The sequence below is a fragment of the Petromyzon marinus genome, chromosome 70 (genome assembly GCF_048934315.1).
Source record: "Petromyzon marinus isolate PM22_M1 ecotype Great Lakes invasive population chromosome 70, UKy_Petmar_22M1.pri1.0, whole genome shotgun sequence".
Taxonomy (NCBI): Eukaryota; Metazoa; Chordata; class Hyperoartia; order Petromyzontiformes; family Petromyzontidae; genus Petromyzon; species Petromyzon marinus.
The window spans coordinates 4,661,624-4,687,332 of NC_133736.1; the positions used below are offsets into that span (position 1 = coordinate 4,661,624).

The 25,709-nt window shown below is 49.1% G+C and overlaps 1 protein-coding gene across 3 annotated transcripts in view; it reads right to left on the bottom strand.

Annotated features, from left to right (window-relative positions):
• Positions 1-25,709, bottom strand: part of LOC116957174 (beta-arrestin-1-like) — a 98,528-nt gene that overhangs the window by 14,427 nt on the left and 58,392 nt on the right. For 2 of the 3 annotated variants that reach the window (XM_032979172.2, XM_032979171.2), the window contains 8 exons: positions 23,519-23,578; positions 18,388-18,455; positions 15,450-15,585; positions 13,712-13,796; positions 10,324-10,396; positions 7,709-7,846; positions 7,009-7,092; positions 4,836-4,859 (listed from right to left, as the gene is read on the bottom strand). In XM_032979172.2, coding sequence (XP_032835063.2) covers positions 4,836-4,859; positions 7,009-7,092; positions 7,709-7,846; positions 10,324-10,396; positions 13,712-13,796; positions 15,450-15,585; positions 18,388-18,455; positions 23,519-23,578 — 668 coding nt within the window. The remainder of the gene's footprint in view (positions 1-4,835; positions 4,860-7,008; positions 7,093-7,708; positions 7,847-10,323; positions 10,397-13,711; positions 13,797-15,449; positions 15,586-18,387; positions 18,456-23,518; positions 23,579-25,709) is intronic. The other variant, XM_032979174.2, reaches the window with a different exon arrangement.

The following is a 25,709-nucleotide window of genomic DNA, read 5'->3' on the forward strand; positions in this document are numbered from 1 at the left end:
CTGCGTGGCCGAGTGAACCAGTCAGGCTCGGAAGACCAACTAAAACTAAAACTATTAACGTGTCAGAAGCGACCACCGGGCTTATCACAAGCGATAGCTGCTGCTCAACCAAGGGTCGACTTATTATAATAATCATCATTATTATCATTACATTAAACAAGTTTTGCTTCAATTTCACCAGGTGTGTAAAAGGCCCCCACTTGAAGCCGCGTAGCGCTTTGTCAGAAGCGACCACCGGGCTTATCACAAGCGATAGCTGCTCAACCATCATCATCATCATCGTCGTCGTCATCGCGTGGAAATTTGTAGCAGCACCCAAATACTCTGGACGAGTGGCGACGTCCATTCTAAATGTGGAGGGAAAGACGACACTTAAACGGTAAACTATTTTGTATTTAAACCAGGCAAGGCCCAATGAGCTATGTAGCTATTTTTTCAGACGCGACCACCTGGCCATCACCAATGATAGCAGCTCAACGAAGTGGTGGCAGCCGAACGCGTGGCGCCGATTCGAAAATGTGGAGGAAAAAACACCAGAGGACCCGGAGAAAAATCCACGCGGCCACCACGGGGAGAGAGAGAGAGAGACACGCAAACTCCAAATATAAAGCATCGTCAAGGGTCGGGATTGAACCCACGACCTCCAGCATACCTAGCGAGGTAGTTAACATCTCCTAGCCACTGTGATGATGATGATGAGAGAGACACGCAAACTCCAAATATAAAGCATCGTCAAGGGTCAGGATTGAACCCACGACCTCCAGGATACCTAGCGAGGTAGTTAACATCTCCTAGCCACTGTGATGATGATGATGAGAGAGACACGCAAACTCCAAATATACAGCAGGCGTCAAGGGTCAGGATTAAACCCACGACCTCCAGCATACCTAGCGAGGTAGCTAACATTTCCTAGACACCGTGATGATGATGAGAAAGAGACACGCAAACTCCAAATATACAGCAGGCGTCGTCAGGGTCGGGATTGAACCCACGACCTCCAGCATACCTAGCGAGGTAGTTAACATCTCCTAGCCACTGTGATGATGATGATGAGAGAGACACGCAAACTCCAAATGTAAAGCATCGTCAAGGGTCGGGATTGAACCCACGACCTCCAGCATACCTAGCGAGGTAGTTAACATCTCCTAGCCACTGTGATGATGATGATGATGAGAGAGACACGCAAACTCCAAATATAAAGCATCGTCAAGGGTCAGGATTGAACCCACGACCTCCAGCATACCTCGCGAGGTAGTTAACATCTCCTAGCCACTGTGATGATGATGATGATGAGAGAGACACGCAAACTCCAAATATACAGCAGGCGTCAAGGGTCGGGATTGAACCCACGACCTCCAGCATACCTAGCGAGGTAGTTAACATCTCCTAGCCACTGTGATGATGATGATGAGAGAGACACGCAAACTCCAAATATAAAGCATCGTCAAGGGTCAGGATTGAACCCACGACCTCCAGGATACCTAGCGAGGTAGTTAACATCTCCTAGCCACTGTGATGATGATGATGAGAGAGACACGCAAACTCCAAATATACAGCAGGCGTCAAGGGTCAGGATTAAACCCACGACCTCCAGCATACCTAGCGAGGTAGTTAACATTTCCTAGACACCGTGATGATGATGAGAGAGAGACACGCAAACTCCAAATATACAGCAGGCGTCGTCAGGGTCGGGATTGAACCCACGACCTCCAGCATACCTAGCGAGGTAGTTAACATCTCCTAGCCACTGTGATGATGATGATGATGAGAGAGACACGCAAACTCCAAATGTAAAGCATCGTCAAGGGTCGGGATTGAACCCACGACCTCCAGCATACCTAGCGAGGTAGTTAACATCTCCTAGCCACTGTGATGATGATGATGAGAGAGACACGCAAACTCCAAATATAAAGCATCGTCAAGGGTCAGGATTGAACCCACGACCTCCAGCATACCTCGCGAGGTAGTTAACATCTCCTAGCCACTGTGATGATGATGATGATGAGAGAGACACGCAAACTCCAAATATACAGCAGGCGTCAAGTGTCAGGATTAAACCCACGACCTCCAGCATACCTAGCGAGGTAGTTAACATCTCCTAGCCACTGTGATGATGATGATGATGAGAGAGACACGCAAACTCCAAATATAAAGCATCGTCAAGGGTCAGGATTGAACCCACGACCTCCAGGATACCTAGCGAGGTAGTTAACATCTCCTAGCCACTGTGATGATGATGATGAGAGAGACACGCAAACTCCAAATATACAGCAGGCGTCAAGGGTCAGGATTAAACCCACGACCTCCAGCATACCTAGCGAGGTAGTTAACATTTCCTAGACACCGTGATGATGATGAGAGAGAGACACGCAAACTCCAAATATACAGCAGGCGTCGTCAGGGTCGGGATTGAACCCACGACCTCCAGCATACCTAGCGAGGTAGTTAACATCTCCTAGCCACTGTGATGATGATGATGAGAGAGACACGCAAACTCCAAATGTAAAGCATCGTCAAGGGTCGGGATTGAACCCACGACCTCCAGCATGCCTAGCGAGGTAGTTAACATCTCCTAGCCACTGTGATGATGATGATGATGAGAGAGACACGCAAACTCCAAATATAAAGCATCGTCAAGGGTCAGGATTGAACCCACGACCTCCAGCATACCTAGCGAGGTAGTTAACATCTCCTAGCCACTGTGATGATGATGCTGATGAGAGAGACACGCAAACTCCAAATATACAGCAGGCGTCAAGTGTCAGGATTAAACCCACGACCTCCAGCATACCTAGCGAGGTAGTTAACATCTCCTAGCCACTGTGATGATGATGATGATGAGAGAGACACGCAAACTCCAAATATAAAGCATCGTCAAGGGTCAGGATTGAACCCACGACCTCCAGGATACCTAGCGAGGTAGTTAACATCTCCTAGCCACTGTGATGATGATGATGAGAGAGACACGCAAACTCCAAATATACAGCAGGCGTCAAGGGTCAGGATTAAACCCACGACCTCCAGCATACCTAGCGAGGTAGTTAACATTTCCTAGACACCGTGATGATGATGAGAGAGAGACACGCAAACTCCAAATATACAGCAGGCGTCGTCAGGGTCGGGATTGAACCCACGACCTCCAGCATACCTAGCGAGGTAGTTAACATCTCCTAGCCACTGTGATGATGATGATGAGAGAGACACGCAAACTCCAAATGTAAAGCATCGTCAAGGGTCGGGATTGAACCCACGACCTCCAGCATACCTAGCGAGGTAGTTAACATCTCCTAGCCACTGTGATGATGATGATGATGAGAGAGACACGCAAACTCCAAATATAAAGCATCGTCAAGGGTCAGGATTGAACCCACGACCTCCAGCATACCTCGCGAGGTAGTTAACATCTCCTAGCCACTGTGATGATGATGATGATGAGAGAGACACGCAAACTCCAAATATACAGCAGGCGTCAAGTGTCAGGATTAAACCCACGACCTCCAGCATACCTAGCGAGGTAGTTAACATCTCCTAGCCACTGTGATGATGATGATGATGAGAGAGACACGCAAACTCCAAATGTAAAGCATCGTCAAGGGTCGGGATTGAACCCACGACCTCCAGCATACCTAGCGAGGTAGTTAACATCTCCTAGCCACTGTGATGATGATGAGAGAGACACGCAAACTCCAAATATAAAGCATCGTCAAGGGTCAGGATTGAACCCACGACCTCCAGCATACCTAGCGAGGTAGTTAACATCTCCTAGCCACTGTGATGATGATGATGAGAGAGACACGCAAACTCCAAATATACAGCAGGCGTCAAGTGTCAGGATTAAACCCACGACCTCCAGCATACCTAGCGAGGTAGTTAACATCTCCTAGCCACTGTGATGATGATGATGATGAGAGAGACACGCAAACTCCAAATATAAAGCATCGTCAAGGGTCAGGATTGAACCCACGACCTCCAGGATACCTAGCGAGGTAGTTAACATCTCCTAGCCACTGTGATGATGATGATGAGAGAGACACGCAAACTCCAAATATACAGCAGGCGTCAAGGGTCAGGATTAAACCCACGACCTCCAGCATACCTAGCGAGGTAGTTAACATTTCCTAGACACCGTGATGATGATGAGAGAGAGACACGCAAACTCCAAATATACAGCAGGCGTCGTCAGGGTCAGGATTGAACCCACGACCTCCAGCATACCACGCGAGGTAGTTAACATCTCCTAGCCACTGTGATGATGATGATGATGAGAGAGACACAAACTCCAAATATAAAGCATCGTCAAGGTCAGGATCGAACCCACAATCTTCAGCATACCAGGCGAGGTAGTTAACATCTCCTAGCCACTGTGATGATGATGAGAGACACACAAACTCCAAATATCAGCAGCAGCAGGCGTCGTCAGGGTCGGGATCGAACCCACGACCTCATGTATACCAGGCGAGGAAGTTAACATCTCCTAGCCACTGTGATGATGATGATGATGAGAGAGAGACACGCAAACTCCAAATATACAGCAGCAGCAGCAGGCATCGTCAGGGTCGGGATTGAACCCACGACCTCCTGCACACCAGGCGAAAGAGTTAACATCTCGCCAAATACAGGCATCGCCAGGGGGTGGGGATGGAACCCACGACCTCCCGCACACTAGGCGAGGTAGTCAATATCTCACTAGCCGAGATGAAAAAAGCTCAACATACACACATCATCGTCGCGCATATATATACACACACACACACACGCACACACACATCTTTTACACACGTGTAAAAAAAACATCGATGCGATGCGGTGTAATGAGAGACGATGCATTAATTTACCTTGTTGCTATGTCACCCAGAATTCTGGAACATAAAGAAAAAATGAAACAATGAGATGATGACGACGACGACGACAACAATGAGATGATCCACAACGGAGGTTTTTGCTCGTCGGGGAGGGGGGGGGCGGTGAGGATCGTTAAAACCCACCGACACCGACACCGCCGCTTGGTAAAGGTGGTGGTCGTGGTTCGTGTCAAGTAAACGAAATTCGTTTCCCGAGTTCGCCCCATGCCGGGGTTTGCCTGCGCACTGGAGGACTAACACGCACAGCAGCGCCCTGTGGGCGTGGCGAGTGTGCACGAGCGGGCCGTGGACGAGCGGCTTGCCGACGTTGGGGTTGGGTTTAACTCCCCGCGCGCCGAAGTGTAGATGTGGCGGCGTGCCGTGCCAACGCCAACGGTTGCCGGCCGGTAGTCTTGTACGGCGAAATCGAGCCACGCGGCCGCGGTAAAGTCGCATGGATAGAAAATTAAAAGTGAGCAAATGAAAAGTAAAAAAAATTGAAAATAATGTTTCCTATTTATTGCTTTTAATTTTTTATTGAATTTTTTTTTATTTTTGATTTAAGTTGTATTTTCTATCCACGCGACTTGACCGAAAGAACCACGAATATGCTGTAGGTTTGTTTGTGTTTCTCTCGCTTGTGATGGGACTTTGAAGGATGAACGTTGAGATTTATTAGGGGCACGGGGTGACCAATATTGTCTGAATTGGTCTGTAATAAGGTAGGGCACTGATCAGGCGTTGACAGGTGTGTTTATACACTACACTATACACTACACTATACACTACTATACATTACTACACACTACACTATAGACTACACTATACACTATAAACTACACTTTACACTACACTATACACTACTATACACTACACTATACACTACTACACACTACACTAAAGACTACACTACACACTACACTACTATACACTACTATACACTACACTATACATTACTACACACTACATTATACACTACTATACATTACTATATATTACTACACTATAGACGACACTACACACTACACTATACACTACTATACACTACACTATACATCACTACACACTACACTATACACTACTATACATTACTACACACTACACTATACACTACTATACATTACTACACACTACACTACACACTACACTACACTACAAACTACCCTATAAACTACATTATACACTACACTATAGACTACACTCTACACTACTATACATTACTATACATTTCCACACACTACACTACACACTACAATACACACTACACTACAAACTACACTTTAAACTACACTATAAACTGCACTATACACTACACTATACACTACTATACATTACTATACATTACCACACACTACACTACACACTACACACTACAAACTACACTTTAAACTACACTATAAACTGCACTATACACGCATGTTGTCGTGGGTTTACTCTCCAACAACACAACAACCGGTGTGTGTGTGTGCTCAACTTAGCAACCAAGTGGGCACGTTTTTGTTTACGTGACGCAAACACCATTGCCGCTCGGCCGTGCCGGGTGGCGGCGGGGTTAGCGACACAACCTCCGATAATTCAAGCGACCTAACCCAACAAAAAACCCTCTACTATGGATGATAGTAGCTCGTGAAAGCTCTGCTACTACTGCTGCTACGTGATAAACAATGAGATGCGCCGACCGGAAGTCACAGCCAGCCTCCGCCGCTACCCCACGGAAATGCGCCATCCGCCGAGGCCTATGATGGCTGGCTATGTACGGCGAGAAAGAAGTCCAACGTACGAACAACAACAACAACAACAACAACCGCCATTCGCCGCTAAGTGGCGGTGACGTCACCACGACGCTCGTGCGTTACACACACACACGCGTGCGTACACACGTACAACCACGCGCTCGCTCGCCCGCTCACCCTCTCGCTCGCCCACCCGCTCCCCCTCTCGCCCACCCACCCTCTCTCCAACTCGTCCTCTCTCCCACTCCACGCCCGCCCGCCCGCTCCCCCGCTCGCTCGCCCGCTCGCCCACCCTCCCGCTTGTCCGCTCACCCGCCAACTCGCCCGACGCCCACTCGCTCGCCCACCCACTCACTCGCCTGCCCACCCGCTCCCCCTCTCGCCCACTCGCCAACTCGCTCGCCCGCCCGCCAACTCGCACGCCCGTCTCTTACCCTCCTCGCGAGACCACGAGCTTCACCTTGACCTTGTAGGAGACGAGGATGCCCAGGATCTCCTTGTTGGCGCCCTCCTTCACTCTGAACGAACGCACAACGAAGCCACACGTTGCCAATTGTTAAAAACAACAACAGCAAATTAAACCTGACCATCCCACTGTCTGTCCGCGCGTTCAGTCCGCTCGTCCGTCCCTGTGTCTGTCCATGCGTGAGTCTGTCTGTGCGTGTGTCTGTGGGGAGCGGTAGTGTAGCGGTTAGCGCTACACTGCGCTATGAACCTGGCGACCCGGGTTCGATTCCTGCTCACGGCCAACACCAGTGACGATTACCTGAACCGGTCCCGGGCCTCCCCTAGGTCGACTCGGCCTCGAATGAGTACCTGGTGCGGTGTGTAAGCATCGCCACTAGGGAGACAAAGGCGGTCGGGCGTGGTGCTGGCCACCCACCACCTCGTGTACCGTTCCGGCCTTCATAGGTGCTCGCTAACAGCACTTGCCCCTACAGTCTGTTAAGGCTATACGGGGGATCTTTGTCTTTGATCTCTGTGTCCCCGTGTGTGTGTGTCCGTGTGTGTCCATCCATGTGTCCGTGTGTCTGTCAGTCTGTCCGTGTGTGTGTGTGTGTATGTCAGTCTGTGTGCCTGTCCGTGCGTGTGTCTGTCCGTGTGTCTGTGCGTGGGTGTGTCAGGGTGCCTCACATGGTGGAGGAGGCCAGGTTGGTGTCCTCGTGTTTGAGTTTCCCGTCCAGGGCGAGGCCGCGCTTCTCACGGTTGCTGGCCAGGAACGGGGTGAGGGTGTAGACCTTGCAGAACGTGGAGCTGGGGGCCACCGTGTCACTGTGACACACAACAACAATAACATCAACATCATCAACAACAACAACAATACAGGTACACAACAATATCATCAACATCACAGGAACGGGGTGAGGGTGTAGACCTTGCAGAACGTGGAGCTGGGGGCCACCGTGTCACTGTGACACACAACAACAATAACAACATATAGGAATAGGTTTTACCCTTTTAAATGGCACAAAAACTGACACCTTTATTCAAGGCATCATGTTTGCAATAACCACAACACAAGCAGTCAGAATGCAAACAAAAAAAGACAACTCTGATAATAATATGCACTGTCCTTGAATTTGATTGGTCCACACCCGAGACAGCTTTTCTTAGAGCCCAGTCTCCATTGGTGTTGGACCAGAAGACGCCAATAACAACATCAACAACATCATCAACAACATCATCAACAACAACACAGATACACAACAACAATATCATCAACATCACAGGAACGGGGTGAGGGTGTAGACCTTGCAGAACGTGGAGCTGGGGGCCACCGTGTCACTGTGACACACAACAACAATAACAACATCAACAACATCATCAACAACAACAACAACAACACAGACACACAACAACAATATCATCAACATCACAGGAACGGGGCGAGGGTGTAGACCTTGCAGAACGTGGAGCTGGGGGCCACCGTGTCACTGTGACACAACAACAATAACAACATCAACAACATCATCAACAACAACAACACAGATACACAACAACAATATCATCAACATCACAGGAACGGGGTGAGGGTGTAGACCTTGCAGAAAGTGGAGCTGGAGGCCACCGTGTCACTGTGACACAACAACAATAACAACATCAACAACAACAACACAGATACACAACAATATCATCAACATCACAGGAACGGGGCGAGGGTGTAGACCTTGCAGAACGTGGAGCTGGGGGCCACTATGTCACTGTGACACACAACAACAATAACAACATCAACAACATCATCAACAACAACAACACAGACACACAACAACAATATCATCAACATCACAGGAACGGGGTGAGGGTGTAGACCTTGCAGAACGTGGAGCTGGGGGCCACCGTGTCACTGTGACACACAACAACAATAACAACATCATCAACAACAACAACAACAACACAGATACACAACAACAATATCATCAACATCACACTAACGGGGCGAGGGTGTAGACCTTGCAGAACGTGGGACTGAGGGCCGTGTCACTGTGACACACACACAACATCAACAACAGATACACAACATCAACAACAACACACATACACAACAACAACAACAGGGATACACAGCAGTGATAAACACTCACGTTGTGATTAAGTTTGGTTGAGCTACCCCCCAACCATATCGCAGCAAGGACAAGACGACTTGAAAATATTAAGAATTGTAATTGTTTTAAGATAGGCATTGGTATATGTACATTTTATATAAACTTTATATATAATATAACAGATTTTTTCCCCCTTTTTTCTGGCAACAAAACTTTTTACAAGGACTCATGTGTGCATTAACCACAATACCTGCGGTTAGAATGCAAACAAAAAACACTCTCTGATAATGTATGCAATGTCCTTGAAATTGATTGGTCCACACCAGAGACAGCTTTCCTTAGAGCCTGGTCTCATACGGCGTTCGTTCGATCACCGTATGAGAGGGACAATGCATACATTATCTAGTGTTTTTTGTTTGCATTCTAACCGCAGGTATTGTGGTTAATGTAAACATAAGTCCTCGTAAAAAGGTTTCAGTTTTGTTTGCCAGAAAAAAAAGTGGAAAAAAACCTATCATTATATTTTGGTACTGGCAAAGGAGGCCCACCTTTATATATATACAGTACTAGCTTTACCACCCGGCTTCGCCCCGGGGACATGGATTCACCACGCCCGACCGCCTTTGTCTCCCCAGTGGCGATGTTCACGCACCACACCGCTTACTCGTTTGAGGCGGAGTCGACCTAGGGGGAGGCCCAGGACCGGTTCAGATAATCGTCACCGGTGGTGGCCGTGAGCGGGAATCGAACCCGGGTCGCCAGGTTCATAGCGCAGCGTAGCGCTAACCGCTACACTACCGCTCCCCACAACACTTCCACACACACACACAGACACACACACACAGACACACACACAGACACACACACAGACACACACACACAGACACACACACACAGACACACACACACACACAGCGCGCTAACCGCTACACTACAATGCGTTGCGCTTCCACATGCCTGGGTCACATGACAGATTTGACATCACAGCTCACTTGCCGTGCAAAAAAAAAACATGCATTTAATGAGCTCCCCCCCCCAAAAAAAAAAATGTATATTGGTGTATTTTTTTAAAATCATTTTTGCATGGTGTACAGTCTGGAAAGTACCCACATGGCAAATTTCAAGTTTGTTGCATGTCGGGAAGTGCGTTAAACAGTTTGAACAGACACACATAATCACAACTTATATATGGAGAGATACACTCACTCTGCTTCTTCCACGGCCACCGGACACTTGTACTGGGCTGTGTTGAAGAGACAGATGTCTGCAAACTGTCGCACTGCACGCACAGAAGGACAGCGATGAGACACACGTGCAGACAGACACACACACGCAGACACACACACACACACAGACAGCCAGACACACACACACACACGCACAGACAGCTAGACACACATGCACACAGACAGCTAGACACACACGCAGACAGACAGCTAGACACACACGCAGACAGACACACACATACACAGCTAGCCACACACACACACAGACAACTAGACACACATACAGACAGCTAGACACACACATGCAGATAGACACACGCACAACAACAACAACCGCCATTCGCCACTAAGTGGCGGTGACGTCACCACGACGCTTGTGGCAGGACATGTGCACCTTGAGGCCACGTGGAGTGTCGAACGCCCACTGGCAGGAGGTCACGGGGCAGACCCAGGTGCCATGGGTCGACTGACTGAGATGACTGGCTGATGCACCACCTGTGCCCCCTACTGTGCCAACCTGCTGTGCTTTAGCCACCCGGCGCTCCGCTCAATGTTGTGAGCGTCGCTCCTCCGCCCTCCGTTGTTGTTGGAGGGCGACTACCTCCAACTGCCCAGTAGCGTCTTTCACGAGCCTCCTCCACAGAGGCCGATCTTGACACCGCTGGTACCGGTCATCGGCAAGTCCACTCAGCTCCACGTCCTCCTGTACCACATCACTCCATCTCTTCTCTAGCCCGTGCCGTGCCTGCTTAGCCCCCTCGATCCGGCCGAACAAAAGCTGTTTCGGCATGCGATGGCTGGGCATACGGGCTACATGACTCAGCCATCGCAGCCTTGCCCGCCGGAGGAGCTCACCGATGAGACCTTGCCCACATCTTTCAAGGATTTGTGAGCTCCTCACACAATCCAGTCTGGTTAAACCCAGGATGGATCGTAGGCAGGCCAGCCTAAATGTTTCTAACCGGAGAAGATGTTCCATTAGGGGGGTCCACGTTTCGCAAGCGTAGAGAAGGGAGGGAATGACCGTGGCCGAGAAGACCTGAAGCTTAGTGCGGAGCGACAGACCAGGTAGCTTCCACACAGCGTTACGCAACACACACACACAGCTAGACACACACACAGCTAGACACTCACACAGACAGCCAAACACATTCACACACACATACAGCTACACACACACACAGCTAGACACACACACACACAGCTAGAAACACACACACAGCTAGACACACACACACAGCTAGACACACACACACACAGCTAGAAACACACACAGACAGCTAGACACACACACAGACAGCTAGACACACACACACAGCTAGAAACACACACAGACAGCTAGACACACACACAGACAGCTAGACACACACAAACAGCTAGAAACACACACACAGCTAGACACTCACACACACAGCTAGACACACACACAGCTAGACACACACACAGACACAGCTAGACACACACAGACAGCTAGAAACTCACACACACAGCTAGAAACACACACACACAGATAGACACACACACACAGATAGACACACACACACAGCTAGACACTCACACACACAGCTAGACACACACACAGACACAGCTAGACACACACACAGACACAGCTAGACACACACACAGACACAGCTAGACACACACACAGACAGCTAGACACTCACACACACAGCTAGAAACACACACAGATAGACACACACAGATAGACACATACACACAGCTAGACACATACACACAGCTAGACACTCACACACACAGCTAGACACACACACAGACACAGCTAGACACACACACAGACAGCTAGACACACACACAGACACAGCTAGACACACAGAGACAGCCACACACACAAACACAGCTAGACACATACACAGACACAGCTAGACACACACACAGACAGCTAGACACTCACACACACAGCTAGACACACACACAGACACAGCTAGACACACACAGGCACAGCTAGACACACACACAGACACAGCTGCACACACACACAGACAGCTAGACACTCACACACACAGCTAGACACACACACAGACACAGCTAGACACACACACAGACACAGCTAGACACACACACAGACACAGCTAAACACTCACACACACAGCTAGACACACACACAGACACAGCTAGACACTCACACACACAGCTAGAAACACACACAGACAGCTAGACACACACACACAGCTAGACACACAAACACACACAGATAGACACACACACACAGCTAGACACACACACAGACACAGCTAGACACTCACACACACAGCTAGAAACACACACACAGATAGACACACACACACAGATAGACACACACACACACAGCTAGACGCACACACAGACACAGCTAGACAAACACACAGACACAGCTAGACACACACACAGACACAGCTAGACACTCACACACACAGCTAGAAACACACACACAGATAGACACTCACAGACACAGCTAGACACACACACAGACACAGCTAGACACACTCACACACACAGCTAGAAACACACACACACAGCTAGACACTCACACACACAGCTAGACATTCACACACACAGCTACACACACACACACACAGCTAGACACACACACAGACACAGCTAGACACACACACAGACACAGCTAGACACACACACAGACACAGCTAGATACACACACACAGAGCTAGACACTCACACACACAGCTAGAAACACACACACACAGCTGGAGACACACAGACACAGCTAGACAAACACACAGACACAGCTAGACACACACACACAGAACTAGACACTCACACACACAGCTAGAAACACACACACAGATAGACACTCACAGACACAGCTAGACACACACACAGACACAGCTAGACACTCACACAGACACAGCTAGATACACACACACACAGCTAAACACTCACACACACAGCTAGACACACACACAGACACAGCTAGAAACTCACACAGACACAGCTAGAAACTCACACACACACAGCTAGACACTCACACACACAGCTAGACATTCACACACACAGCTACACACACACACACAGCTAGACACTCAGAGAGACACATCTAGACACACACACAGACACAGCTAGACACACACACACACACAGCTAGACACTCACACACACAGCTAGACACACACACAGACACAGCTAGACAAACACACAGACACAGCTAGACAAACACACAGACACAGCTAGACACACACACACACAGCTAGACACTCACACACACACAGCTACACACACACACACACAGACAGCTAGACACTCACACCGACGGCTAGACAGACAGACAGCGAGACAACGACAGCGAGGACAGAGTGTCCGAGCGCGCGGGGTCACGCGCGCCGCTCGCGATGTCGCCCGCCACGGACACCGACCCGAGATCTTGATTTTCTTCACCGTCTTGTTCGAGTTGTTGGTGACGTGGACGTTGACGTTGATCGGCTCCCCGTGGTAGTAAATCTGCTCCCGGGGGCGGGGGGATGGGGCAGTGGCGAGAGGACAAAACATCAACCGACGGCGTTCGTCAACAACAACAAAAACTTAGAACCGTTTGCACCCAGTGCCGGATGAAGCTAGTGCGGGGGGCCCTGTAGCCAATTAGTCGCTAAGTTCAGCACTAAACCCACGACACAGCATTTAGAATTTGAGGCACAGAGACCCACAGAAACCCAAAACAGACCCATACTCGTCACAGAGACCCACAGAGACCCACACTCATCGAGACCCCATAATGTCACTAGACTATCTTCTTTGGTTCTTTCGGTAAAGTCGCCACCACGTAGAATGAGAATAAAATAATAAATTGATAAAATAAAATAACACAATAATATTCTCACGACGTTTCGGCCACAACACAAGCGGCCTTCATCAGGTGAAGGGACAAGACTGTCTGGTAGGACAGCGCTTTGTTTCCTCTCACACAGCTTAAAGGTCGTGATCTGAACGTGGCTCTTTCACTCCAGCGCTGTCCTACCAGACAGTCTCGCCCCCTTCACCTGATGAAGGCCGCTTGTGTTGTGGCCGAAACGTCGTGAGAATATTATTGTGTTATGTTATTTTATTTGATCAATTTATTATTTTATTCTCATTCTACGTGGTGGTGACTTTACCGAAAGAACCAAAGAAGATGAATCATTGCAGTCACGAAAGCTTTAAATCGAAATGTAACTAGAATATTTTTATTTTGCCAGGTGTAAGGCCCCACCAAATGATAGCCGGACCAAGTGGCGGATCATCATCATCGTGTGGACATTCATAGCAGGCAAATACTCTAAACGCACGACGTTGATTCTATAAACTAAACAATTTTTTTTATTTTACCAGGTGGGTCGGAAGGAGGAGGTAGGCGAGGAGGAGGGTGAGGATGAGGAGGTGGAAGAAGGTGAGGAGAAGGATGGTGAGGAGGGTGTGGAAGAGGAGGGTGAGGGTGAGGAGGTGAGGAGGAGGAGGATGAGGGTGAGGAGGGTGAGGATGAGGGTGAGGATGAGGATGAGGAGGGGGAGGGTGAGGAGGGGGAGGGTGAGGAGGAGGGGGAGGGTGAGGAGGAGGGTGAGGAGGTGAAGGTGAGGAGGAGGAGGGTGAGGATGAGGAGGTGGAAGAAGGTGAGAAGGCTGGTGAGGAGGGTGTGGAAGAGGAGCGTGAGGAGGAGGGTGTGGAGGAGGGTGAGGATGTGAAGGTGAGGAGGAGGAAGGTGAGGAGGAGGAGGGTGACAATGAGGAGGTGAAGGTGAGGAGGAGGGTGAGGAGGGTGACAATGAGGTGAAGATAAGGAGGAGGAGCGTAAGGAGGAGCATGAGGAGGAGGGGGAGGAGGGTGAGGGTGGGGAGGAGGGTGAGGAGGGTGAGGAGGGTGAGGAGGGTGAGGAGGAGGGGGAGGGTGAGGAGGTGAGGAGGAGGGTGAGGAGGAGGGTGAGGAGGAGGGTGAGGAGGGTGAGGGTGAGGAGGGTGAGGAGGGTGAGGAGGGTGAGGGTGAGGAGGGTGACAATGAGGAGGTGAAGGTGAGGAGGAGGGTGAGGAGGAGGGTGAGGAGGAGGGTGAGGAGGGTGAGGGTGAGGAGGGTGAGGAGGGTGAGGAGGGTGAGGGTGAGGGTGAGGAGGGTGAGGAGGAGGCGTCACCTCTTTGTCAAGCGAGGCCTCCAGGTGTAGGGGCTTGTCCGACATGAGGAAGACGCGCGTGGTCTCCGCCGTGGGCTGTGGCCCCGGTTTCTCCGGAGCGTACTGCACCTTGCGGATCACCAGACGCACAGAATTCCTGCCGAGCGGGGGCGGTGGGGAGAGGTTAACGCATCATTAATCCGCTTGCCGAATGCTTTAACACCTGGCGAGTCACACAGCGACAGCACCGGTCTGGATTAAAAAAAAAAAATATAAGTAATATTGTTAAAAAAAAAAACTTTTTTTTAAAGAACACACGCTTTAATGAAATGTACCGTACGAGTAATGGCAGAACTCCACGGCTCCAGGAAGTTGGCCCCGAAGCTTGGCCACTACGTAAGGGGGACCACCCCCCCCCCGTGGTGATTTACAGCCAACGTGAGTTGACCGTGGACAATTAGACCCAAGCCGAAACATAACGTGTAAAAAAGATTGTTTAAAAATATATTTAAAAAAATGTATTTTTAATGAATGATATAATATAGTTATTGTCATCGGTATGACGTAAGTATAACCAAGTTTTCAGTCGACACCACATTGGGAAGTGGGTTACAATTGAGTTATACAAGATTTGAGAATGCAACAACAACAACAGAGTGAGTTTATAAAAAGCGTGTAAAATAATTTTACATTTTTTTTTTATTAAAGAATGTAGTGCAGTAAAACCTTGTGGACTGCGAGTAACTTGGCCTGCGAGTGTTTTTTGCAAGACGAGCAGATTTGTAGATAAATATTAACTTGATAAACGAGCGAGGGTCTTGCAAGTACGAGCGACGTGACGTGTAAGTACGCTTGGTCTCGCCGAGCGTCACGTGATCACAACCGATACACTGCGGGAGCGCTTTGACGTACGGGCGCTTTGGATTACAAAACACGGTTTCAGCAAAACGACTTGCGCTCGCAATCCAAAGGTTTTACTGTAATTGCCATCGGTATGGCGTGAGCACAACCCGAGTTTTCCAGTCGATACCACACTGGGGAAGTTGGGGAAAAATTGAGTTACAAGATTAGACGATACAACAGACAGAGCGGGTTAAATCAAAGCGCGTGTGGGAAAGCGAGTTCCCCTGCGAACGCACGGGGGTCCGCATCGTGCCGAGCGGCTCATTCGCGAGCGGTATAATCGCGTTCAGCCCCATCACAAGTCCTTCCCACATCGAGCCGAAATCATTTCGTGCACTCTTTAAACTCATCTGAAATTCGTTTTTATTTTTTTTTTACCTAACTACCAGGCAAGGCCCCCGCCGAGCTGATACGTCGCTCTTTGTCAGACGCGGCGGCCCGGCCATTACAAATGATAGCTCAACGATCCGCCAGCTTATCATCATCATCATCACCACATAGACATTTATAGCAGCAGCTAAATACTCTAAACGTGCGATGTTGATTCTAAATCCACGCGACCACGGAGAGAGAGAGAGAGACACGCAGACTCCAAATACAGAGCAGGCATCATCGGGGTCAGGATCGAACCCACGACCTCCTGTGTACCAGGCGAGGTAGTCGGGAAATCCTCGACCGAGTCTCAAGACCGTTCACTAAGGAGGGTGCCGCTACATTGGGATGTTTGGCCATGAATTACATTTTGTACGTACAAAGAACTTCTTTCGCACCGTACGTAGCCAATCGCGCTAATCGGAGGTGCGGAGGGGGGGGGGGAGAAGGACAACAAACTAACACACCTTCTTTGGTTCTTTCGGTAAAGTCACGTAGAATGAGAATAAAATAATAAATTGATAAAATAAAATAACACAATAATATTCTCACGACGTTTCGGCCACAACACAAGCGGCCTTCATCAGGTGAAGGGACGAGACTGTCTGGTAGGACAGCGCTGGAGTCCTACCAGACAGTCTCGTCCCTTCACCTGATGAAGGCCGCTTGTGTTGTGGCCGAAACGTCGTGAGAATATTATTGTTATTTTATTTTATCAAGTTATTATTTTATTCTCATCCTACGTGACTTTACCGAAAGAACCAAAGAAGATGAATCATTGCAGTCACGAAAGCTTTAAATCGAAAACTAACACACAACAAGCAGTTCTAAAGAAATGAGTTTGCCAATCTAGATTATGACGATTTAAACGTGTAGCTTAGCTCCCAGTGGCTTCCTAACATTGGAAGGAAGAGCGTTCCAGACGGCCGCAGAAGAGCATTTGAAAGTGTGCTATGCAGTGTGTGAGTCTGTGGGTCTGTGTGACGAGTCTATGGGTCTCTGTGTGACGAGTCTATGGGTCTCTGTGTGATGAGTCTATGGGTCTCTGTGTGATGAGTCTATGGGTCTCTATGTGATGAGTCTATGGGTCTTTGTGTGACGAGTCTATGGGTCTCTGTGTGATGAGTCTATGGGTCTCTGTGTGATGAGTCTATGGGTCTCTGTGTGATGAGTCTATGGGTCTCTGTGTGGTGAGTCTATGGGTCTCTGTGCGATGAGTCTGTGGGTCTATGTGTGACGAGTCTTTGGGTCTCTGTGTGATGAGTCTATGGGTCTCTGTGTGACGAGTCTATGGGTCTCTGTGTGACGAGTCTATGGGTCTATGTGTGACGAGTCTTTCGGTCTATCTAAATATGTTGAACTTCTTTCACACCATACGTATCCAACCGCGCTAATCGGAGGTGCAGGGGCGGGGGGGGGAAGGACAACAAACCAAATACAAACGAAATTAGTTTGTCAATCGAGACGATTTAAAAGCGGATAGCTCCCAGTGGCTTCCTAAACATCCGAACACCGGAATATTTTGGAACGGAACTGGGGCTTCGTGCGTGTGCGTGTGTGAGGAGACCGGAGAACCTCCCCCCCCGCCCGGGATAAACGTGCCACCAACGTGTGCACACTCCACCGCCCCCCGCACGGACAGATTCGACAAAAAATCCGCATCCCCGGCCGCCCTCGTTTTCACCTTTTGTGGATTTTCTCTTCGAGGTTTTCCGCGCAGAAAGCTTTCACTTCGAAATCCACGCCGCACGCCTGAACAACAACAACAGCAGCAGCCACAACAGCAGCAGCAGCAGCATCAACAGAATCAGAAGCAACAACAGCAGCAGCAGCAGCAACAACAGCATCAACAGAATCAGAAGCAACAACAACAGCAGCAGCAGCAGCAACAACAGCATCAACAGAATCAGAAGCAACAACAACAGCAGCAGCAGCAACAACAGCATCAACAGAATCAGAAGCAACAACAGAAGCAGCAGCAACAGCAGCAGCAACAGAATCAGAAGCAACAACAGAAGCAGCAGCAACAGCAGCAGCAACAGAATCAGAAGCAACAACAGAAGCAGCAGCAACAGCAGTAGCAACAACAGCATCAACAGAATCAGAAGCAACAACAACAGCAGCAGCAACAACAGAAGCAGCAGCAACAGCAGTAGCAACAACAGCCGCAGCAACAACAACAATAGCAGCAACAGCAGCAACAGCAGCAACAACAACAGCAACAACAGCAGCAGCAGCAACAAAAGCAACAGCCACAGCAGCAGCAGCAGCAACAACAACGCGAAACTGTTTTAAAATCACGAACTGTAACTCGAGTACCCGAAGCCGGAACATCACAGTTGAGATAACACACACACACACACAGAGACTGCGCGTCCTAAGCGTAGAGCAGCACCCACATCCCTAACATCATCATCATCATCATGATTATTATTATCATTATTATTTATCTCGCGCTGTTCATCAAGGATCTCAAAGTGCCGTACAGGACACAACAACATCAGCAGCAGCAGCAGCAGCAGCAGATGCTCAGCAAATACATTGTTAAGAAACATTTACCGAATGAACGGAAAAGTTGATATGAAGCGGAAGCGTACGTGTGGGTTTGGAGGCGCATTTGTGTTTTAAATTGTCCGCAGGCTCGGAGAGATCCACCGGTTATCTCGTGGAAGAGAGGCCCCCGTGCAGCCTGGGGGGGGGGGGGCTACACGGGGGGATAGGAATCTCGGGCCCACCCTCACAGCAGACCGAAACCTCGACCTTGGGAACACAGCGAAGATCTCTCCGTCCCCAGATCTTAGGGACATCAAGGGGGAGGGCGATAGGCAATAAGCCGCCTGGCGAAGGACCCGTCGCACATAGAGCTCTTGGTTCGGATGAAGCTCTCGCGATGGCAGAGGAGGAGGAGGGTACAAGCATGCAGCTGCCGCTCTCGCTCTGGCCCCTCCACCCCTCCAACCATATTTCCTATTTAAGCTTCTGTTCATCCCTCTCTCTCTCTCTGCCTCCCTGTCCGTCTTTCCTCCCTCCTTACCTCTTGCTGGACTTGTATATGTATTTCTACTGACCGTGTACCTCGTATTTTTCATTCTATCTATGCTGGTATGCTGCAATCCAAAGGTTGAACACGAAATTTAACACTCTTCTGAAATTCGTGGTCCGCCAGGAAGTGTCTAACCGTGTTGTTGGCCTGACTGGATGTGCTTCACGTAATGTTTTTTCAGGTTTGTTGAATTCTCGTCTCTCATCTTTTTGTGTTTGTATTTACCTCCGTGATTTGTTCTTGGCACCTGACGAAGGTCGCTTGCGTTGTGATCGAAACGTCGCGATTGTGTTTTTTTGTTTTAACATAATTTTATTGTATTTCTACATACGTGGACTTCACCGAAAACACCTATGAGCGATGCGGCCAGAAGTCTGGAAGTGCAACAGATATACCAATTCATAAATAAAGGTTTTTTTGGGGGGGGTTAGGTCGCATTAAGCATGAATGTTGTGTCGTAACCCTTCACCGCCCGACACAGCCAACGCATGAGGGATTTGTCTCGTAAACAAACAAACAAAAAAAAACGCCAAATAGTTACTGGTGTAGCGGCATCGTCGAGGGCTGTAGGCGATTGCCACTACCCGTAGCCTGTAGCAACGGCCTCGAGTCAACGGGAAGCGGAAGGGAGTCTCAGGGCGATGAGTCAGGCCGTTGGGCCAAGGTAACCCCCTAAGGCAGCTCGGGACCACAGCCACAAAGCCCCAGACCCCCAGGAAGGGGGCCGGGGGACAACGCCACTCCCCAGGACCTTCCAGACGGTTCCAGAAGGGAGGAGTGGCTAGGGGCGGAGTGGGCCAGAATCCGGTATGAAAGACGGCCCCCCGAACGGGACGGGCCCTTGAAGACCCGAAGCGAAGAGCCCAAAGGGCTGAACCCGAGATCCCTGGCTAGGGTCGGGGCCAAAAGCTGAACCAGTGAAGAGGCTCAAGCATAGGCAGCGTTAGGCAGGCGAGCCGGAGGGAATACCTCCTCCCTAAGTATCGGGTGGAAGGGGCCCGTACCCCTTTGTGTTACTGTTATTATCTATAAGCAGCGAAACCTTGTGGATTGCGAGTAGCTTGGCCTGCGAGTGTTTTGCAAGACGAGCAGAAATTTTAAAATGAATATTTACTTGATAAACGAGCGAGGGTCTTGCAAATACAAGCAGCGGACGTGTAGTACGCTTTGTCTCACCGAGCGTCACCGTGATCACAACTGATATACTACGGGCGTGCTTTGATATACGAGTGCTTTGGATTACAAGCACGTTTCCGGAACGAATCATCCTCGCAATCCAAGGTTCTACTGTGTATATATATAAAAAAGGGAAATTTGTGAATGTGTGTCTGTTCGAAATGTTTAGCGTACTTCCAAACATGCAACAAACTTGAAATTTGGCATGTGGGTAGCTTCCAGACTGTACACAATGCAAAAAGTATAAAAATATATTTTTGTATTGGGGGGGGGGGGGGGAATGACCATTAAGTGTGTGGTGTCAACCCGCATACAGGACTGACGATAATCGATATCTGGTGAGCATTTGTGGTATCGATTAAACGGGAATAGGCCGATTCTAAAGAAATCTACAACCTTCGATTCCTTTGCGCGATTTAAAGAATCGAATCTTGGCGCGCGAGCGTAAAGATTTTTTTCTTCATTTGTACATGTTATGTTTTTAAGTTTTGGCAAGTTTTTAAAATATATTTTCCAACCCCGGGGGCAAACCACGGGCACTTCCCGCTAGTGTTATAATAACCGTGCTGCCTCCAGATGAGAGAAGTCTCCGCAGTTTTATACCCACGACACTAGCATAGCGTATCGTGGTGTAGTCTATGGTGTAGTGTACTACAACTTCAGCCCACCGGTGTATTAGAGAGTAAAACATCGTATGAAGTTACTACGAGTGGTGTGTAGTAGTGTGGTATATAATGTAGTGTACTATTACAGCCCACCAATGGGTTGGAAAGTACATTCACAGCATTTACAATTTGAGTATTTTGCTCTCCAACACACCGGTGGGCTGAAGTAGTACACTACACTATACACTACTATACTATACAACACTACTATACACTATACACTAAACTATACACTACACTATACACTACACTATACACTACACTACTATACAACACTACTATACACTATACACTACACTATACACTACACACTACACTACTATACTATACAACACTACACTACTATACACTATACAACTGTACACTACACTACTATACACTATACAACTATACACTACACTACTATACACTATAAAACTATACACTACACTACTATACAACTATACACTATACTATACACGACACACTACACTATACACGACACACTACACTATACACGACACACTACACTACTACACTGTACAGTATACTAGTAACTAATTGGCGTTTTGTTTACGCAACAAATCCCTCACTAATTCGCTATGTCGGGTGGTGGAGGGTTACGGACACAACATTTATGCTTACGCGATCTAACCCAAAAACCTTTATTATGAATAATATTGCTCATCAATGCCTACGTGTTAGATATACCAATCCCCGCCATTCTACGTTTCATGACGGTGACGTCACCACGGCGCTTGTGCCAGGCTACGTGCATGTTAAGGCCAGGTGAAGTGTCGAACGCCCGCTGGCAGGAGGTCACGGGACAGACCCAGGTTCCATTTGTTGACTGACTGAGATGACTGGCTGATGCACCACCTACGCCCCCTACTGTGCCAACCTGCTGTGCTTTAGCCACCCGTCGCTCCGCTCGTTGTTCTGAGCGTCGCTCCTCTGCCCTCCGTTGTTGTTCGAGGGCGACTGCCTCCAACTGCCCAGTAGCAGCGTCCTTCACGAGCCTCCTCCGCAGAGGCCGATCTTGACACCGCTGGTACCAGTCATCGGCAAGTCCACTCAGCTCCACGTCCTCTCGCAACCACATCACTCCATCTCTTCTCTAGCCAGTGCCACTGACCCACCCACCCACTCACCCACACCCATCCACTCACCCAACCACCCACCCATCTCTCCTCAAGCCAGTGCCACTCACCCACCCACCACTCACCCACTCACCCACCCACCACTCACCCACTGACCCACCCACTCACCCATCTCTCCTCCAGCCAGTGCCACTCACCCACCCACCACTCACCCACACCCATCCACTCACCCACTGACCCATCAGCCCCCATATCTCTTCTCCAGCCAGTGCCACTCATCCACCCACCCACTCACCCACACCCACCCACTCACCACTCACCCACCACTCACCCACACCCATCCACTCACCCACCCACCCATTCACCCACTCACCCACTCACCCATCAGCCCCCATCTCTTCTCCAGCCTGTGCCACTGACCCACCCACCCACTCACCCACACCCATCCACTCACCCACCCATCCACTCACTCACCCACCCACTCACCACTCACCCACCACTCACCCACACCCATCCACTCACCCACTCACCCACCACTCACCCACACCCATCCACTCACCCACCCACCCACTCACCCACTCACCCACCACTCACCCACCACTCACCCACACCCATCCACTCACCCACCCACCCACTCACCCACCACTCACCCACTCACCCACCCACTAACCCACCACCGACCCACACCCATCCACTCACCCATCAGCCCCCCATCTCATCTCCAACCCGTGCCATGCCCCGTTTATCCCCCCCCCCACCCTCTATCCGGCCAGACGTGACCCAGCCAACGCAGCCTCCGTGCCTCCTGCCGCAGTGGCTCACCGATGGGATGGTGACACGGGAGGGCGTTACCTTGCCGGTGTCTTCGGGCCCAGGCTGCAGAGTGACGGAGCATGGCAGGTTTTGCGGTAACTGTGGCACAGGGAGGTATGAAACGTCCGAGTCATTGCGCGCGCACGCACGCCGCGTACGTGCGTGTGCGTGTGTGTGTGTAGAACTTCTTTCTCACCGTGGTGTATAGTGTAGTGTGTAGTGTAGTGTTTATGGTAGTGTGTATTGTAGTGTGTATTGTAGTGGGTAACGTAGTCTGTCGTGTATATAGTGTAGTGTGTATTGTAGTGTATAGTGTAGTGTATAGTGTATAGTGCAGTTTTTAGTGTAGTGTATAGTGTAGTGTATAGTGTAGTGTGTATTGTAGTGTGTATTGTAGTGTACAGTGTAGTGTGCAGCGTAGTGTGTAATGTAGTTTGCAGTATATAGTGTAGTGTGTAATGTAGTGTATAGTGTAGTGTGTAGTGTAGTGCGTAGTGTTTATGGTAGTGTGTATTGTAGTGTGTATTGTAGTGTATAGTGTAGTGGGTAACGTAGTCTGTCGTGTATAGTGTAGTGTGTATTGTAGTGTATAGTGTAGTGTGTAGTGTAGTGTGTAGTTGTAGTGTATAGTGTAGTGTATAGTGTAGTGTATAGTGTAGTGTATAGTGTAGTGTATAGTGTAGTGTGTATTGTAGTGTGTAGTGTAGTGTGTATTGTAGTGTACAGTGTAGTGTGCAGCGTAGTGTGTAATGTAGTTTGCAGTATATAGTGTAGTGTGTAATGTAGTGTATAGTGTAGTGTGTAGTGTAGTGTGTAGTGTTTATGGTAGTGTGTATTGTAGTGTGTATTGTAGTGTATAGTGTAGTGGGTAACGTAGTCTGTCGTGTATAGTGTAGTGTGTATTGTAGTGTATAGTGTAGTGTAGTGTGTAGTTGTAGTGTATAGTGTAGTCTATAGTGTAGTTTATAGTGTAGTTTATAGTGTAGTGTATAGTGTAGTGTGTATTGTAGTGTGTAGTGTAGTGTGTATTGTAGTGTACAGTGTAGTGTGCAGCGTAGTGTGTAATGTAGTTTGCAGTATATAGTGTAGTGTGTATTGTAGTGTATAGTGTAGTGTGTATTGTAGTGCAAAGTGTAGTGTGTAGCGTAGTATGTAGTGTAGAGTGTAGTGTGTATTGTAGTGTAGAGTGTGGTGTATGTATGTAAAACTTATTTCGCACTGTACATAGCCAACCGTGGCTAATCGGAGGTGCGGGCGTGGGAAGGACAACAAAAGAAACAATAAGAACAAGCAGTTGTAAAGAAATGAGTTTGTCAATCTCGATGATTTAAAAGTGTAACATAGCTGCCATTGGCTTCCTAATATCGGAAGAGCGTTCCAGACGGCCGCTGAAGCGCATCTGAAAGCAGCGATGCCATGTGTGAGTCTGTGGGCCTCTGTGTGATGAGTCTGTGGGTCTCTGTGTGTGAGTTTATGGGTCTCTGTGTGATGAGTCTGTGGGTCTCTGTGTGATGAGTCTGTGGGTCTCTGTGTGATGAGTCTGCGGGTCTCTGTGTGATGAGTCTGTGGGTCTCTGTGTGGTGAGTCTGTGGGCCTCTGTGTGATGAGTCTGTGGGTCTCTGTGTGGTGAGTCTGTGGGTCTCTGTGTGATGAGTCTGTGGGTCTCTGTGTGATGAGTCTATGGGTCTCTGTGTGATGAGTCTATGGGTCTCTGTGTGGTGAGTCTGTGGGTCTCTGTGTGATGAGTCTATGAGTCTCTGTGTGATGAGTCTATGGGTCTCTGTGTGGTGAGTCTGTGGGTCTCTGTGTGATGAGTCTGCGGGTCTCTGTGTGATGAGTCTGTGAATCTCTGTGTGATGAGTCTGTAGGTCTCTGTGTGGCGAGTCTGCGGGTCTCTGTGTGATTAGTCTATGACTCTCTCTGTGATTAGTCTATGGGTCTTTGTGTGATGAGTCTGACTCTCTATTTCATTAGTCTATGAGTCTCTGTGTGATGAGTCTGTGGGTCTCTGTATGATGAGTCTGCGGGTCTCTGTGTGGCGAGTCTATGGGTCTCTGTGTGATGAGTCTATGGGTCTCTGTGTGATGAGTCTATGGGTCTCTGTGTGATGAGTCTGTGGGTCTCTGTGTGATGAGTCTATGGGTCTCTGTGTGTGAGTCTATGGGTCTCTGTGTGATGAGTCTGTGGGTCTCTGTGATGAGCCTGTGGGTCTCTGTGTGATGAGTCTATG